A 17,050-nucleotide genomic window follows, 5' to 3' on the forward strand; every position below is an offset into this window, starting at 1 on the left:
GTTATACTTTAAAGGGGATCTATTAATCAAAAACAGTGTACCAAAGTGAACGGTTTTCATTTCTGCTCTGAGGGGATGTCACGTTAGAGCAAGCCACACCCACGACTGGTGACTGACTCCACCTTGTTATCTTAGATCCTCCCCTAAGTGATCTACACACACAGTCCGCCATTTATTTTCCACTTATGATGCTTTCCAAGCATCATAACTGTTCTGTTGTTGGTTGTAAAAGTGAACATAAGAGTCTTCATGTACTCCCTGCATCAGAGCCACTGAAGACGCAGTGGACAAGTTTTGTTTTTTAAGGAAATGTGCCATAAAAAATACAAAAATGTGTGTATGTTTGTGCAAATCATTTTACACTGGACTGCTTGGTGATTGAGTGTCAATATAAAGCAGGATTTTCAAAAAATGTGATTCTCAAGCAGGGATCAATACCAACAGTTCGTGTTCCAGCTTTATATCCTGAAGATGTAAGTATCGCACTTTATATTTTGTGAATGTTTGCAAATCGCCTTTCTGAATGTTCTTGTTAGCTGATTCCACAGCTAATGCAGCTAAAGTTACCAATGTCTCTGATTGTATTCACGGAGACCAGAACTATGTCGGGGGTGGGGAGCAGCTGCTCATTTGCATTTAAAGAGACACACTCGAAAACAGCGTGTTTTTGATTCCACCCAAAAAGAGGCATTTATAACATGGTATAATAAATGATCCGTGGGGTATTTTGAGCTGAAACTTCACATACACATTCTGGGGACACCTGAGACTTATATTTCATCTTGGAAAAAGGGGCACAATCCCAGATAGCAAAAAATATCCGCACGGCTTCTTTTTGCCGCCGTCCCTAAGCTATAATAGGTGCGTCCCACTGGCGGGGATGAAACGTTTGCCGCCGAATTCGTCACTCCCATTTCTTGCGATATGCAAGCCGCCCGCTTCATTTTCTCTGGCGGTTGTCGCGGGCTGATCGACTGGCGGCAAGCCGCTTTGAAATACAAGGGTTTCTACTCTCAAAATCGACCAGCCATGTTGGCTATTATTATTTTTTGCTCCAAAGCCATTAGGGTTTATAACAGAGTCTTGACTCTTGATTCCATGATAAGGTAAGGTTTAGGAAATGACATTTCAATTACTTTGAAACTCTGAAGCGATTATACAGTAATATATGTAAAATATATTTAATTATTTTATGCACTTCAAAATTGTTTACATTTCTTTGATTGCTGCGCATTTGAGACATGCACCAATAAACCAAAAATAATTCCTTTTGTAAAATTTACTTGGCAATAAATATCTTTATGATTCTGATTAGGTTTTAAAATAGATATTTAATTCATGGTATGAACAATTTAGCAGAATAAATTGATGAAGTTAGACTTTTCACGTAATGCCTGACTATCAGTGAACAGTGAAAGACATCTGCAACATGGCCAAAATCTCGGGTATACTTTAATTTTTTTATTAATTTGCAACCATGGTGATATCTGTCATAAACATGAAAATCCCTGTTTTGACGTGAAGGATAAACTCAATGAAAAGCTGAAATTATCCTCTGGTTTCACAGTTACGCAGAAATTTCGTTTATGTCTACATTTTTTCCAACCTCGATTTTTTTTGGTTATTTTACCTTTTACAGGTTTTGCAATTATGACCTGTACAAATGTTTAAGAAAGTGTTAAAGTCCCTGTAAAGGCAATAAAAAAAAATCTAAACGCATTATAAATGTTAAAAATGTATTGCTAAAACACATTACAAAGACTGAACTGTGAAGTTCCGCTGTCGCCATATCTGTTTCCGGTTTACTTGCGCTACGCCCAAAATGTCTGTTTTTACTCGATGTCTCCAGAATCTTCCGAAAATACTGGCGTCAGCGATGTTCATCGCATTGTTGATGCCTGGTCCCCTGCTCCGACAAGCAAGAGGGACAAGGGCTTTAAACTCTACATATCGAGTTATCTGCACAACTACAAGGGTAAGTATTTTAATCTAATGTGGTGTGCCGGCAGATAGCGGCTAAGCTAGTTCGCCACGTGTTCATTTTTTATGTAAGGTTAGTATAGAAGCTTGTTTTTTCTTAGTTAACTGTTTGTTAATTTTTGTGATAATTGTAATATAAATTATATTAACTTGCTCTCCTCTCAGTTTCTAATAAAGATCAGGGCACAGGTGAAGTCACTGTCAGGGCATTGTGCTACAGGTCCACGAGGAAAACAGATAAACCTCACAGTTTGAGTGTATGGTGAAGCTAGAATTGATAAGACCGCAGTTACAGGCTTGTTACTTTAATAGCCCGATGTTCCTGGGGACTTGGCTAAGGTTATTCATGTTTAATGTAACTCAAATCAAATGAAAACAGTTATTGTAGGCAAGTAAGTTTCCCTAGCTGGTCCCCTCTGTGTAAAATGCGTTCTTATTCAAGTTTTCAACTCAGTCATTCATTTAAGATGCAATCTTGTGTTATAAGTATTAGGCTATCATGATTATACAGTGAGCAAGCTATATAAATAAGTATTTAATATAATAAAAGTGTAGAGCAACAACCGAGGGTGTAAGGTAAAGGCTGAATATTGTAGATTTATTACAATATGTTGCATGTTTGAATTAAAATACCTGTGGATATGCAACTTCCCACTAATGAAAGTTTTATTCAAAGGAGCACACACTCTACAAAGGCCTGACTGGAGATTTGCCTGATCTATCCGTCCTTCAGGCGAGTAGGGATAAAACAATAGCAAATTTCACTGTACAGTATGATATATCAACCAAAATCTGTATACCAATATTTCATTATTTTCTTTTTCCTCCCCTTTTACAAACAAATATTCTGCTTCAAAGAAAAAAAATGAAATTGATGTTATCATAAGGGTTCTTCATTATGAACTTGTATGCCATGCATAACATACTGTGGATAGAAATTACAGGGAAAGTTACTGGTATGATAATTGTGATTATATTATATTACTATTATATTTAGTGTATTGCTAATCAATATATTGTTACTTCCCAGGTGACAGCGGCTCACTTCAAGAGCAGGTGAAGCAAGTTGGGACAATGTTGAAGACATTTGCTCGCACTGGGCAATCGGGTACAACTTGCAAACAACACCTGTGGTTGTTGGTTTAATTCCCACTGGGGCCACCTGTACATGTAGTAGACCTAGACATAAATGTCATAGTTTAGTAGTTGAAGGACCAGGACTGACTACTTTATTCTTTTATTCTGGGAACCCCTGTAGGTGCAGATCAAACCCTAATGCTGCGACGTCTTGGAGTTAGGCGATGTTGTGCGTAGCATGGACGACAAAATGCTATGCTGCAACATTTCAGTGCCAATGTGTCTGTTGGAGAGTTATCCCTGCCAGGGGATCTGTTACTCCTCCCTAGACACCCAGGAACATTTGGTGTTGCTTGACAACAGTTTGAGGCAGGATAAAGAGCTCCAGCAACGATTTGTAAGTGTGCCGATTTCGTTTATAATGCCATAGGGTAATCTAAAAAGTCAAATTAAGATCGTACACTGCATATTCTACAGCCTGAATCCACAGCCTGTCACATTTTAAATTTATGAGAAGCTTCAGAGAAATGTAATTTGTAACATGTTTTTTTTTGTATTTTCAGCTTCGGTTTTTGGCAATCAAATGTGGGAGGGACCTAAAGACAACCGTGTGGCGAATGCTTCAGAGTATCTTCTCTAATCACCTTTCCATCAATACAACCTGGACTGGTGTAGGGGATAAAGCATGTTTTAGAGACATGTTCCTGAAGACCATTGTTCAAAGTAAGTTGGATATATTTTTAAACTTAAGTAGATGTGTATGACCTTATGCCATTCAAATGGAATGACAGATCTTTATTTTCTACAGGAGCCATCCGGATGAACCCGGCAACCCAGCATGCCACTGATGAGGCGATCCAGGTTAACGTTACGCATTACCTGAAAGGAGCATCTGAACATGAAGGTGGAAAAAGGCGCCGCACAGCTGAGAGGGACCCACAGCCGACCCCTTAAACCTAGGCTGACTACTGACACCCCAGCATCACTGACAACTGGAACCCTTTCTTTATCCTGCAGTCAGTAACATCAAGACCCCTAAAAAAGCCTGCTAAAAGTGTCAGACTACACTCACCCAATCCACACTGTTCACTGTGGAAATTGCTTTTTTTTTTTTTTCTCATGACCCTGCTTTGAGGGCAGCTCCTTGGATGAATATGGGATGGTTTGTCCTTTTATACAGGCGCACGAGGAATCACTGAAGATATGCCAATTTGCACTGCCTCATTCTGGAGGTCGGGGAAAACCGGTGATTCTTAGCCCACTACGCCACGCAGTCCCCAACCTCTCCAGACATTCTGATTGGCTGTGTTCTCTACAGCCAGCTTTTCTGCTGTTAATTATATTTATTCCCACTTGTTCTCATGTGTAAGTTGAATGTCAAAATGTATATTATACCTGTTATCCTGCACATTCCTTGATACCAAAGATCTCAATTATTTCATATACAATTTGCTGCTTATTTCATTGTTACAGTGCTTAACTATTCTATTGTTAAATATAGCTTGTAAATCCTTGTGCCACAGGTCAGCATTGCAGTTATAATGGTATATTCTACTCCAGAGCTTTACTCTAAATTATTACCACTTAACCTATTGTTAGAAATGACTTGTATATATGATGTTATACCTCAATTTATTTGGTATCCTGCACTTTATTTGGTACCAAATATCCTCATTGCTTATGTTTACTGGTAATTCTTTTCATCCCAGAGCTGACCTCTTTATATTATTAACAATTATTGTAAGTGTTACAATAGTGTTTTTAAAAAAATACATTTTTTTTTTTTTACCAAAATTGATTTGGAAACCTGCATGTTCTTTAGTGTGTGTGTGTGTATATATAATGTTTGTATTTTTCTGTTATTTATATTTCAGTGATCTGACATCTTGTTTCAATGACAGTTACTGTACTTTGAAATGTGGAATTAAAACGCCAAATGGAAATTTGTCTGGTTTGATCAATCATTATTCTTGATAAACTGCATGCTATAAATATATATATATATATATATATATATATATATATATATATATATATATATATATGTGTACAGATACGTCTATATATATAGCATATGTCTATACATGTACATATCGATATAATGGCGGCAGATCGGCGGATAGCCAGCGTGCCGCCGACGGACCGCCGATAGTAATGGCGGCTGACGGCTGATAGCCAGCGGCCGCCGGCGTGCAACGTCAAGCGTGTATGGATAGCGCCATTCTGCCGCTTCTACTGCCGCTTCTACTGCCGCCGGCGCACCGCCAGCGGCCCGCCGACTTATTGCTATCTGGGATAGGTCTCCTTTAAAGTATAATGCATTATAACACAAGCAACATCCAATTTTAACACAGCAGATGTTAATAAAGTTAATCGTATAAGTGCTGTATAGTGTAAACAGTCAAAAGGCTTTATGACATGATCATATTAGAAGTGATATTTGCCTTCTTAAAGTAAATTTACAAAAGCAATATCTTCTTTTAAATAGCCATGACATAAATTTGTAACATAAAATACATTACAAGTCAAACTTATATAATGAAAGTTATTTATAAATAAGTCTGCAAATAAGTTGCACAAACATTCACGTTTCTTTAATAGAGTTCAGTATATATTCACTTTGATTTTTTTTTATATATATAATTCTTTGGTGCGTTCAACCGATCAACATACACATTTTTGAGAGACACACTTTTTGAGAGAGTTTCTGACATGTTTTAACCTTGTAGCTTTATGAGTGTTTTTCATAATATCTAAAAATGTACATTGAATGTGTGTTATTTTGTATATTGTGCATGTGTAATGTAAATAAATTCAAGCATGACTTGTAATGTCTAATAACCACTTACTAATAACCCTTATGGATGTTTATAAGAAGACATTGCTTTTGTCACTTTACATAAAGCATAACTATTACAAATATATATAGTATATAATACATTATAACTTCCGCAGATAACATTTAATTTTGCTTGTGTTATAATGCATTATAATCTAAGGTATAACTATGAATAGGTAAGTATAATCATGTATCATTATTGTGGTTACAATTATTTATGAGAAGTTACAAGGTGTATTATAACACAATAATTAATGCATAATAATGCCTTTATAATGCATTATAAATTTGGGCTTCATAGAAAGTGTTACCAGAAGTTTTATAAGTCTTGACACAGCAGTGAGGCAGCTAGATGTGACGCTTTGCCAACGTTTCTTCAGCACACATCCAGAGAGAAAGACGGACACAAATTGTGTGCAATTATCTGTGTACAAATTGACCCACTCTATTAACAATCTCTACTGCTACTACTAGCAATTAGTGCTTATACGGATGTCTTTTTTGGGTGTCCACATACCTTTAGCCATCTTGTGTAGCTTTATAAGCTGTTAATAAAGGTTTATTTCTATTATCACAGCTTTAGCGTGCATCTGTTTGACATGTAGTATGACAAAACTAACAGACTCTGCTGGCATGGAGTTTTGCTGTTCTTCACCCTGAAGGGTAGGCCTCAGTCCAACAGTACTTTAATACACATACAGCAATGTAAGACTGTAGTGGTGCTGGCCACAGTGAATTTGACAAAGACTCACCGATGAAGCCCAGCTGGGAGAACTCTAAAATCATCCACTCCTCTGACGGCTGCTGCAGGGCGAAATTCTTCATTGTTGTAAAGTAATTTGGCCGTGCAACAATGTCATCCTCTAGCTGTGTGTGTGTGTGTGAGAGAGAGAGAGAGAGAGAGAGAGAGAGAGAGAATGTTAAAGGAATGTTAAAAGGAAGTTCAGGCTGTAGAAAGCAGCATCTGATGAGTTATGTCGCATTGCAACGCTTTCGAATTCACCTGGTAACCGCCTAGAAAACACTAGAATCATGATGGTATTTGGACGGCAACACCACTCACATATTTTTTAGAAAACTTAAAAATGTAGCCATTTTTTAAATTCCATTTGGTGTTGCCTAAATAAAAAGTTTGAAATTTGAATTTGTTTTTAAATTAAAAGTATAGAATGACACAAATTGTACTGTGGAAGAACAGAATCAACCGAGCATTAGGGCTGAATGATTTAGGCAAAACAATTATTGCGATAATTAAAAAAAATATTTGATAGATACAGTGAAACATAGAGAGAAACATTGATAATCGATAATGTCATATGGTTTTCAATTTTATTTAGATTCATTGGAAATATATTTTATACCCATCTAAGTTAGACCACCTGTTTTTGCATTTTCTTTTCTTTAAAAGTCTTTAAAATGCAGTGCCAAACAAAACGTCTCGCAGTCAAAGTGGATTTCCGCTGCTCAGTGTGCTTTTGAAGGAAAAGCTGCAGCCCTCTCTCACACATCAAAGAAGTCAAAGAATACACCTTAGAGTGAACGCATCATTACAAACAAAACCGGATTGGACTTTGTCATTGTGCTGGCTTTATCTAAACGCCCACAAATAACTACAGCATTACCTTAAGTAATCTTAAGTAACAGTAAAATACAGTAAAATCTAAAAATACAAAATCTGTCATACAATTTGTTTATTTTGCCTGTTTGTGCATTATCCCTTACTTACTGCTCATATAGCTCCAGTCATGCAAATATGTGATTAAGGATGTGCTCTCTCTAAATATGAACATCTACAGATTCAAAATGAGATCACAATGTAATACCTGTACGTAATATGTCCCTTTGGTCTGGGCGTACATCATCAAGAAGCAGTAATCCAAGTTCTGCTTTGTTCTCCACCTGTACAAACGATCAGTGTATACTTTTTAAAGAATTTAAAGCCAGACAAACACAAATCCACAGATTGAAGATAATAAATAGCAACAGAGACCTGCTGTGTTCAACTGAGAGGATAGTGATAGAGTAGATTATTTGTGGTGGCTGTTTTGTCCAATATTGTAAACAGCATTCTTGGTTGGCAATTATGTCAAACTCCATACTGACAAAAAGTTGGGCCACGTTTAACGTCAATGTCAGTTCTCAATGGTTCTCTCGGGTCTTGGATTGATGTGTAATATTGAACAAAATTTGAAAGGTACGGATTATTTTTAGTGAATGACGTCTGTAACACATAAATGACGTGCAAGGAAGAGGCGGGAACCGGCTGAACAGTAAACATAAAGTTTAATGGTAAACTTAAAACCAACATAAACAAACGTGCAGCGCTTGTGTCTCTCTCTCTCCAACCAGCGCCCCCGGCCGCCCCTTATTCCGGCCATGCCCTCCCCCTCGTCACACCTCCCCTGCCCGATTCAGGCTGGGGTGCCACTGGTCTGACTAACTCCCATCCCATCTCTGCGGGGGAGATGCTGCCCTTCCGGCCGTTCTGTCAGCCACCCTGCCTCCTGTGAATCTGGGGGAGAGACGAGGGGAGGCGTGGGGAGAGGAAAAGGGTGAGCGTAAACACACAGAGAGTGCGAGAGAGAGGAGAACTTGCTTGCCGGATGCGCTGTCGCCCAGTCCTCAACTGCTCCTCCGTCCTCTGGCGGCCGCCAGCTCGCTCCTCCCCTGGTGGATGGCAGCGAGTCCTCCGACTCTTTGCAGACAGAACCACTCCTTCTCGGCAGATGGCCGTGGTTCCTCTGACTCTTACCGGCCGGCAGCGACCCCTCTGTCCCCAGGCAGACAGCCTCAGCTGCTCCCCTGGCGGATGGCAGTGGCGAGGACTCTGCGACAGTGCATCCCTCCTCCCTCCTGGGTTTCGGCACCACTATAACGTATAAAGCAGGGGCAAGGAGGCGGGAACCAGCTGAACAGTAAACAAAGTTTAATGGTAAACTTAACCAAAAGTGCAGCGCGGTCGCGTGCGTCTCTCTCTCTCTCCAAACGGCGCCCCTGGCCGTCCTTTATCTCGCTCTCCCGCTGATCATCCGATTCAGTGCCGGCCATGCTCAGCACAGCCCTTCTCATTACAATGTCATTTCAGTCACACAAATACAGCGTATGACTTAAAAAAGTAGGGGTCGACTGATTATCGTCCTAATTGGAGCCGATTTTCATAATATCTCAAATTATTGGAATCATTGTTTTGTCTGATCTGATTGCCAATAATTTTTAAATGTGCTCCGTTGGCTCTTACGGAGAGGACCGCCTCTCTCTGAGAGGTTCCTGCTTGTAGTCTGGCTCAATGTCCTGCCCACGGTATTATCAGATTGATTAGATGTCATGAGAAAATGGCCAATAAACTCTGTACTCCATATTTGTGGGCGAGAGGAAAGCTGCGAGAGAAAGATGCATCACTGAGAGGACAAGCTGTTTTCAAAAGGTAAGAATGCAGATACTGAAGTTGCAATAAACATCACAATACTCTATATCAGCGGTCACCAATCAGCGGTAAGATGGGTCAACCAACGCCGCAAGCGCTCCGGGGAATAGATAGCACTAATCTTTCAGTGCTATATCCCTGAATATTTTTCTCTAGCACCAAACACGCTTCATTAATGCCTTTTCGCACTGCACAGTAGAGCTGCAGACGTGATTATTTAAATTATTTTGTGATTTTCTCCCCTTTACTCCCCAATCTGAAATGCCCAATTCCCAATCTGCTCTAAGTCCTCGTGGTGGGGTAGTGACTCGCCTCAATCCAGGTGGCAGAGGACGAATCTCAGTTGCCTCCGCGTCTGAGACCGTCAATCTGCGCATCTTATCACATGGCTTGTTAAGTGCCCTACCACGAGACTTGGTGCATGTGGAGTCTTCACACTATTCTCCACAGCATCCACACACAACTCACACGCCCCACTGAGAGCGAGAACCACACATTATAGTAACCACGAGAAGATTACCCCATGTGACTCTACCCTGCATAGCAACCGGACCAATTTGGTTGCTTAGGAGACCTGGCTGGAGTCACTCAGCTCACCCTCTCATAAGTAAAAGTGAATATTAGAAAAAGTAAAAGTGAATATTTAGAGTAAAAAAAAGGGATTCAATTTTGATTTATGTTTTTTCAACAACATCTATCAAATCGCTTCCTGAAGATATAGGTTTTACCACTGGAGTCATATGGATTACTTATATTACCTTTATATGCTTTTTTGAGCTTCAAAGTTCTGCTCACCATTCACTTGTATTGTGAGGACCTGAGATATTTTTCTAAAAATCCTAATTTGTGTTCTGCTGAAGAAAGGATGCCATGCACATGAGGCATGAGTTGCGTAACTGATGAACGAATTTTCATTTTGGGTGATCTATTACTTAAGAGGAATGTTCCAGTGTAATTTCAAGTTAAGCTTAATCGACAGCATTTGTGGCATAATGTTAAATACAGTGTTATTTTTTTCACAGTTTTTTGTTTTAGTCATAGTTTGAGTCTTATGATGAAAAATGTCCTTTAAAACCAGTAAAAATGTTGTCATATTAATTATAGTCCATTTTACTCTGCCTAAAATGGCATATAATTTGTCAACGAAAATAATACATTTAGTGATGATAATCACTGTGTGTCAAACTGTAACAGACCAAACATAAATCAAATATTCATACATTTATTAAAAATAATAAAAAAATAAACATGCATCAAACATAGAAAAGATAGGCTACATACAAAATACTATACAACTGTCCTTGTTGTAAAACCCTGAGCTCCTGACTAATAGCAAATATTGAATATACTGAAGATTTAGAAACTCTTCAGAAGTTATCCTACTGTATTCTGAATTCTTAATTTTCATTCTGTGTAGCATCCAGAACAGAATATTCATAATGCATGTTACACATATTATGAATAACACATACAATGTTGTGACAAAGTATTTACCCCCTTACCCCGCTTTCTATAACTGGAGTCTTTCACAACACTGTGGTGGAATTTTGGCCCACTCTTCTCTGCAGAACAGCTTTAGTTCAACTACAATGGAGGGTTTGAGCATGAACTGCCCATTTAAGGGTTTAGTGAGTTAATAAGTAAGGGGGGCAAATACTTTTTTACACAGGCCCACTTTGTATTGGATAACATTTTTTCTTCAACAGAAAAAATCCTCAGAAATCCTCAACATATGAGTTAAATGCTGATATGTTTTTACCCAGCTGATAAGTAAACCATCTTATTTCTGTTTTCTATAGTTTTGAGTAGTAATTGGATTTATAATGGTAGTTACTATCATAACACATGCCTCTCTTTGTTTGTCTCTATTTTACATACACAGACAAACACATTCAAATTCAGTGAGATATCCCACTTCCTGTGCAACACGCCCTAAAGGAAGAACAACAGTTAATTATCCTTTACAATGATTATGTGCACATTTTCTCATTCATATACAAATCACACACATACTTTATCGCATGTTATACCCTCCGGCGTGATTATCAATTAGTGTGTTTCTCATCTGATCTGTTCCACAACACACATGAGGAAGAAACACATGGTGAGCATGTGATGAGAAAATTAAGCCCCTGACATGAAACTCTAATTATAATAAACTGTTTCTGTTTGTCTGTTCTTCTCCAGACCAGGTGTAAGGCCTCACACTGTATGTGTAAGCAGTGCTTGGTAATTTCACCACCCACATATTCAGGATACAGCATTTACATTGCACACGTAAGTAGTACAGTGGTGTGTAGCTACTCAGATGGCATCTTTGTCTCTATATGTACAGTATGTGTGAAATGCTTAGGGGTTTTAGATGATACAGCTGTCCAACATTGGCAATTCAAATGAAACGCACACACAAATGAAATCAGCCACACCATGACATGATTAAAACACAATTGCAATGCTTGTAAACTAATTTCAGTTGTTTACAGATTGGTCTAAGCAAATCTTTAAGCAATTAAACACAGGATTTCGTTCATGTAATGAAGAATATATGCAGTTCTTTTAATACCCCAATAATACTGTGTAAGACTGATTGTGACCTGCACTCACCACACTACAAATTTAAACAAATGTTGAGACATTTGGATAAACATCTACATGTGGAACAACAGAGTAATTCATCTTCGAAGTATAAACATCAGCTGTTTGCATTTTTTGTTTTGTTTGATTCTTTTAAAACAGGCTAGCTGTGCATTTAAAAAATGTAAAAACCATGTTAATTGAACACAGCACTATACGGTATGACAAAACATGCTGAATTTAAAAACAAGGGTAGTTGACATTAAATACTTTTGTAAAGTTGACTGGTTTGACATGATTTACTTTAATTTAATTACATTAAAGGTTTTTAGTTGTCCAGCCAAATATATTATAGGTAGGACACTGGAAATCTGGCAATTAGATGTTTTAATAATGAAATGTATCTACATAAAAAAGCTCAAACTTGACAATTGACTCCTATTTTGAAGTTACTGTACTCTGCCTTTCTATTGTCTGCAAAAAGTGAGAAGTCATGCCAAGGCAAAAGGCAGTATCTTCCACATGATCAATATTTGATTGCTGATCACCATTTACAAAATCATTATAGTAACACCTGTATAAAATACACTCACCTAAAGGATTATTAGGAACACCTGTTCAATTTCTCATTAATGCATTATCTAATCAACCAATCACATGGCAGTTGCTTCAATGCATTTAGGGGTGTGATCCTGGTCAAGACAATCTCCTGCACTCCAAACTGAATGTCAGAATGGGAAAGAAAGGTGATTTAAGCAATTTTGAGTGTGGCATGGTTGTTGGTGCCAGACGGGCCGGTCTGAGTATTTCACAATCTGCTCTGTTACTGAGATTTTCACGCACAACCATTTCTAGGGTTTACAAAGAATGGTGTGAAAAGGGAAAAACATCCAGTATGCGGCAGTCCTGTGGGCGAAAATGCCTTGTTGATGCTAGAGGTCAGAGGAGAATGGGCCGACTGATTCAAGCTGATAGAAGAGCAACTTTGCCTGAAATAACCACTCGTTACAACCGAGGTATGCAGCAAAGCATTTGTGAAGCCACAACACGCACAACCTTGAGGCGGATGGGCTACAACAGCAGAAGACCCCACCGGGTACCACTCATCTCCACTACAAATAGGAAAAAGAGGCTACAATTTGCAAGAGCTCACCAAAATTGGACAGTTGAAGACTGGAAAAATGTTGCCTGGTCTGATGAGTCTCGATTTCTGTTGAGACATTCAGATGGTAGAGTCAGAATTTGGCGTAAACAGAATGAGAACATGGATCCATCATGCCTTGTTACCACTGTGCAGGCTGGTGGTGTAATGGTGTGGGGGATGTTTTCTTGGCACACTTTAGGCCCCTTAGTGCCAATTGGGCATCGTTTAAATGCCACGGCCTACCTGAGCATTGTTTCTGACCATGTCCATCCCTTTATGGCCACCATGTACCCATCCTCTGATGGCTACTTCCAGCAGGATAATGCACCATGTCACAAAGCTCGAATCATTTCAAATTGGTTTCTTGAACATGACAGTGAGTTCACTGTACTAAAATGGCCCCCAGAGTCACCAGATCTCAACCCAATAGAGCATCTTTGGGATGTGGTGGAACGGGAGCGTCGTGCCCTGGATGTGCATCCCACAAATCTCCATCAACTGCAAGATGCTATCCTATCAATATGGGCCAACATTTCTAAAGAATGCTTTCAGCACCTTGTTGAATCAATGCCATGTAGAATTAAGGCAGTTCTGCAGGCGAAAGGGGGTCAAACACAGTATTAGTATGGTGTTCCTAATAATCCTTTAGGTGAGTGTATAGTGATCATTGCATTTATTTTGAATGATTAACAATTACTTATAGCCATGTACTTATTGCTATCCTGTGCTTTGGTTGTATTCTGATGGCACTTTTAATACATTATACATGAGACATACCTCCATAGCGGTAAATAATATCTTTAACTGTGTGCAGAAACAGGTTGACTGCAGATATGTGACACTGAATTATATGAATAAATACAAAATAAGCGTATTTCTAATGAGTAAATATAATAATTTAATTAATAATGGAATGTAAAGATATAACAAATCATGTACAAATTTAAAATGCATGGGATTAGAATAAGAGATAATAAACCATGTTCAAGTAAGTGAACTTGGAATCCTGTTAATTTCTTGTTGTTTCATCCTCCACAACATTGCTCACAGGCAGTGAACACCAGAAAGCCCTCCTGTTTGGGGGCATAAAAGGACATAGATTTGGGCGGGCTCCATATTTCGGTCCCCGAATTCCATAAGAGCAACAAGGTTGGTGTCAGGCGTGCAGCAGAACAGCTCATTGGAACCAAACACCGGGAAAGACAACTATCAAGAACTGTCCATGTTTTTGATTTGGGTGCTGGATCACAATCAATATCCCCATGATTATTTTGAACTGAAATAGAAAGCTAGACATATGTTTCATGTTTGTGTGATAAGTAGAGTTTCAGTTCATTTTTGTGACGTGTTCCAGAAATATGCTCGCGGAGACTTTATTTTCTTTATTTTACAAAATCACACGGTTTGTTGTTATTTTGAGTGTACATAAATAAAAGTAGACCCTTTATAGTTTCTAATGATGTCTTACGCTTATCTGTATGCCCCAAAAATGTAGTAGTATTTTAAGTTCTTTCCACTTTTATGAGGAAAAAATCCTGCAGGACGCGCCAGTGTGTCCGTCGACCCCAGAGGGTTAACCACATGATAAAGGAGGTCTTGAATGTCTCAGAAATATCAATAAGTAATTTTTGACCAAAAACAAAGTTACGGCCTTTTGCCTTTGCACGGCAGTATACTTCATTTAAAACAGTTTTAAACAACAATTTGAAATATTTAATATATATTTAATATTAATGTAGTTTAATTTAGAAATATACAATATGTGTGTGTGTAAATTAATATATGTGACGAGGAGGAAGGCATGGCCGGGCCGTTGGGTGCCCGTCCGATGGGCATTGAATCAGCCCAATCAGCGGGAGAGGGATAAAGAGGAGCCAGGACGCCAGTTTGAGAGAGAGAGAGACACACGCGGCCACGCTATCTTTGTGTTTATGTTTGTTTATGGATTTTTAGGGCCATTTTATGGCTTTTTTTGACAGTGAAAGAAGAGAGAGACAGGAATATGGGGAAAGAGAGTAGGGGAATGACATGCAGCAAATTTTCTGGACAGAGGAGTCGCTGCCAGCCACCGGGAGTCATAGGAACTGCTGTCAACCGCCAGGAAGTGGAGAAACTTTTAACATCCACCAGGGTAGGAACGGGTTTCTTTAAAAAAGGGCTTCAGAGAGGCATGGAAGGCCTGCCGGCAGAAAAACAGACGGAAGGGCAACACCTCCCATCCATGCTGGAGGTGTCCCCAGCCTGAATCAGGCGGTGGAAGAGTGTGACGTGGAGGAGGGCATGGCCGGGCCATAATGGTGGACGTTTTAAGTTTATGTCATTACATTTAATTTGACTGTTCTGCCAGTTCCCGCCTCCTCCTTTGCCCATCCTTTACTCATTATTATATATATATAATTTAAACATATTTCTAAATTCATAATATATTAAACATATAACAGTGGCAAGAAAAAGTATGTGAGCCTTTTGGAATTAGCTGGTTTTCTTCGTTAATTGGTCAAAATGTTAAAGTCATAAATATAGACAAACACAATGTGCTTAATTTAACAACACACACACAATTTTAATCTTTCATGTCTTTATTGAACACATCCCATTAAACATTCACAGTGCAGTGGAAAAAGTAAGGGGACCCTTTGATTTAATAACTGGTCGATCCTCCTTTGGCAGCAATAACCTTTCCGTTAGCTTCAGATTAGACCTGCACAACATTCAAAAGGAATTTTGAACCATTCTTCCTTACAGAACTGCTCCGGCTTCGACATATTCTTAGGATGTCTGGTGTAAACGGCTCTCTTGAGGTCATTCCACAGCATCTCTATCGGGTTAAGTTCTGGGATCTGACTGGGCCACTGCCAGCCATTCTGTAGTGGATTTACTTTGATGATTAGGGTTATTATCCTGATGCATCACCCAACTTCTACTGACCATCACAAAGCCACCCTGATATTATCCTGTAGGATATCTTGATAAACTTGGGAATTCATTTTGACCTCTATGATGGCAAGCGGTTCAGGCCCTGAAGCAGCAATGCTTGATGCTCCCTCTACTGTACTTCACCGTTGGAATGATGTTTTAATGTTGGTTTGCAGTGCACGTAGTGCTGCACATTGTTTAATGATTTCTGTATAGTAGACTCATGAACAGAGATGATAACCAGTTCCAATAATTCCTTCAAGTCTTTAGCTGTTACTCTAGGGAGTCATCTTGGCTGGACGGCCACTCCAAGGGAGAGTATCCACAGTTCTACATCATCTCCATTTATATACAGTTTGTCTAACTGTGGACAGATGAATATCTAAGCCAGGTTTGCCAACTCCTGACTCTAATTAGCTTTTGTTTACGTCATTAACTTAGGGATTCACATACTTTTTCCAATCTACACTGTGAATGTTTGAATGATCTTTAAATATGTACAAGAACAATACAATAATGTGTGTGTTATTAGTTAAAACAGATTGTGTTTGTTCATTATTTTAACATAGACGGGTTAGAAGACCAAACATGAATTGTACATGAATGCAAGTAATTCTAAAGGGTTCATATACGTTTTCTTGCCACTGTATAATGTATTTACATTTTTGTAGGCTGATTGGCTATTGATTTGTACGTTTAATAGATAATTCATTTATCTTCCTGTCTGATATAGCATCGATCCATTCATCAGTGTGCTCTGGGTTGGACTAGTTGGCCTGATGAGATCCGACAGGGCTCGAGCACCAAACAGCCATTAATTAACGTATTTATTCCCACCAGTCTCCTCTGTCTCAACAGTTTATTTTAGGAGAATGTGAAAGTAATGTGCCAGTCCAGAGAAAAGCAATTCTGTATCTCTGTGGAGAAAGCAGTGATTGTGAAACCGACTTAAATGGGGTTGTGTGTAACATGTTGATTTGCAAATGCGTTTAGTCTTGGCTCAAACTCCAAGCACTCGCACAAATGGCTGAACTGACTGTAACTACACAGTTACAGAAGATCTCACAAGTCCTATAGAGCACAACCTTAGGGGCTT

At 38.9% G+C, this 17,050-nt stretch overlaps 1 protein-coding gene across 1 annotated transcript in view; it reads right to left on the minus strand.

The window, feature by feature from the left end:
• LOC127659400 (alpha-1,3-mannosyl-glycoprotein 4-beta-N-acetylglucosaminyltransferase B) overlaps positions 1–17,050 on the minus strand; it is a 130,020-nt gene that overhangs the window by 22,343 nt on the left and 90,627 nt on the right. The window contains exons 7-8 of the mRNA XM_052149201.1: positions 7,720–7,795; positions 6,649–6,763 (exon numbers count right to left, since the gene is read on the minus strand). Coding sequence (XP_052005161.1) covers positions 6,649–6,763; positions 7,720–7,795 — 191 coding nt within the window. The remainder of the gene's footprint in view (positions 1–6,648; positions 6,764–7,719; positions 7,796–17,050) is intronic.

This window comes from Xyrauchen texanus, chromosome 19 (assembly GCF_025860055.1).
Source record: "Xyrauchen texanus isolate HMW12.3.18 chromosome 19, RBS_HiC_50CHRs, whole genome shotgun sequence".
Classification (NCBI taxonomy): Eukaryota; Metazoa; Chordata; class Actinopteri; order Cypriniformes; family Catostomidae; genus Xyrauchen; species Xyrauchen texanus.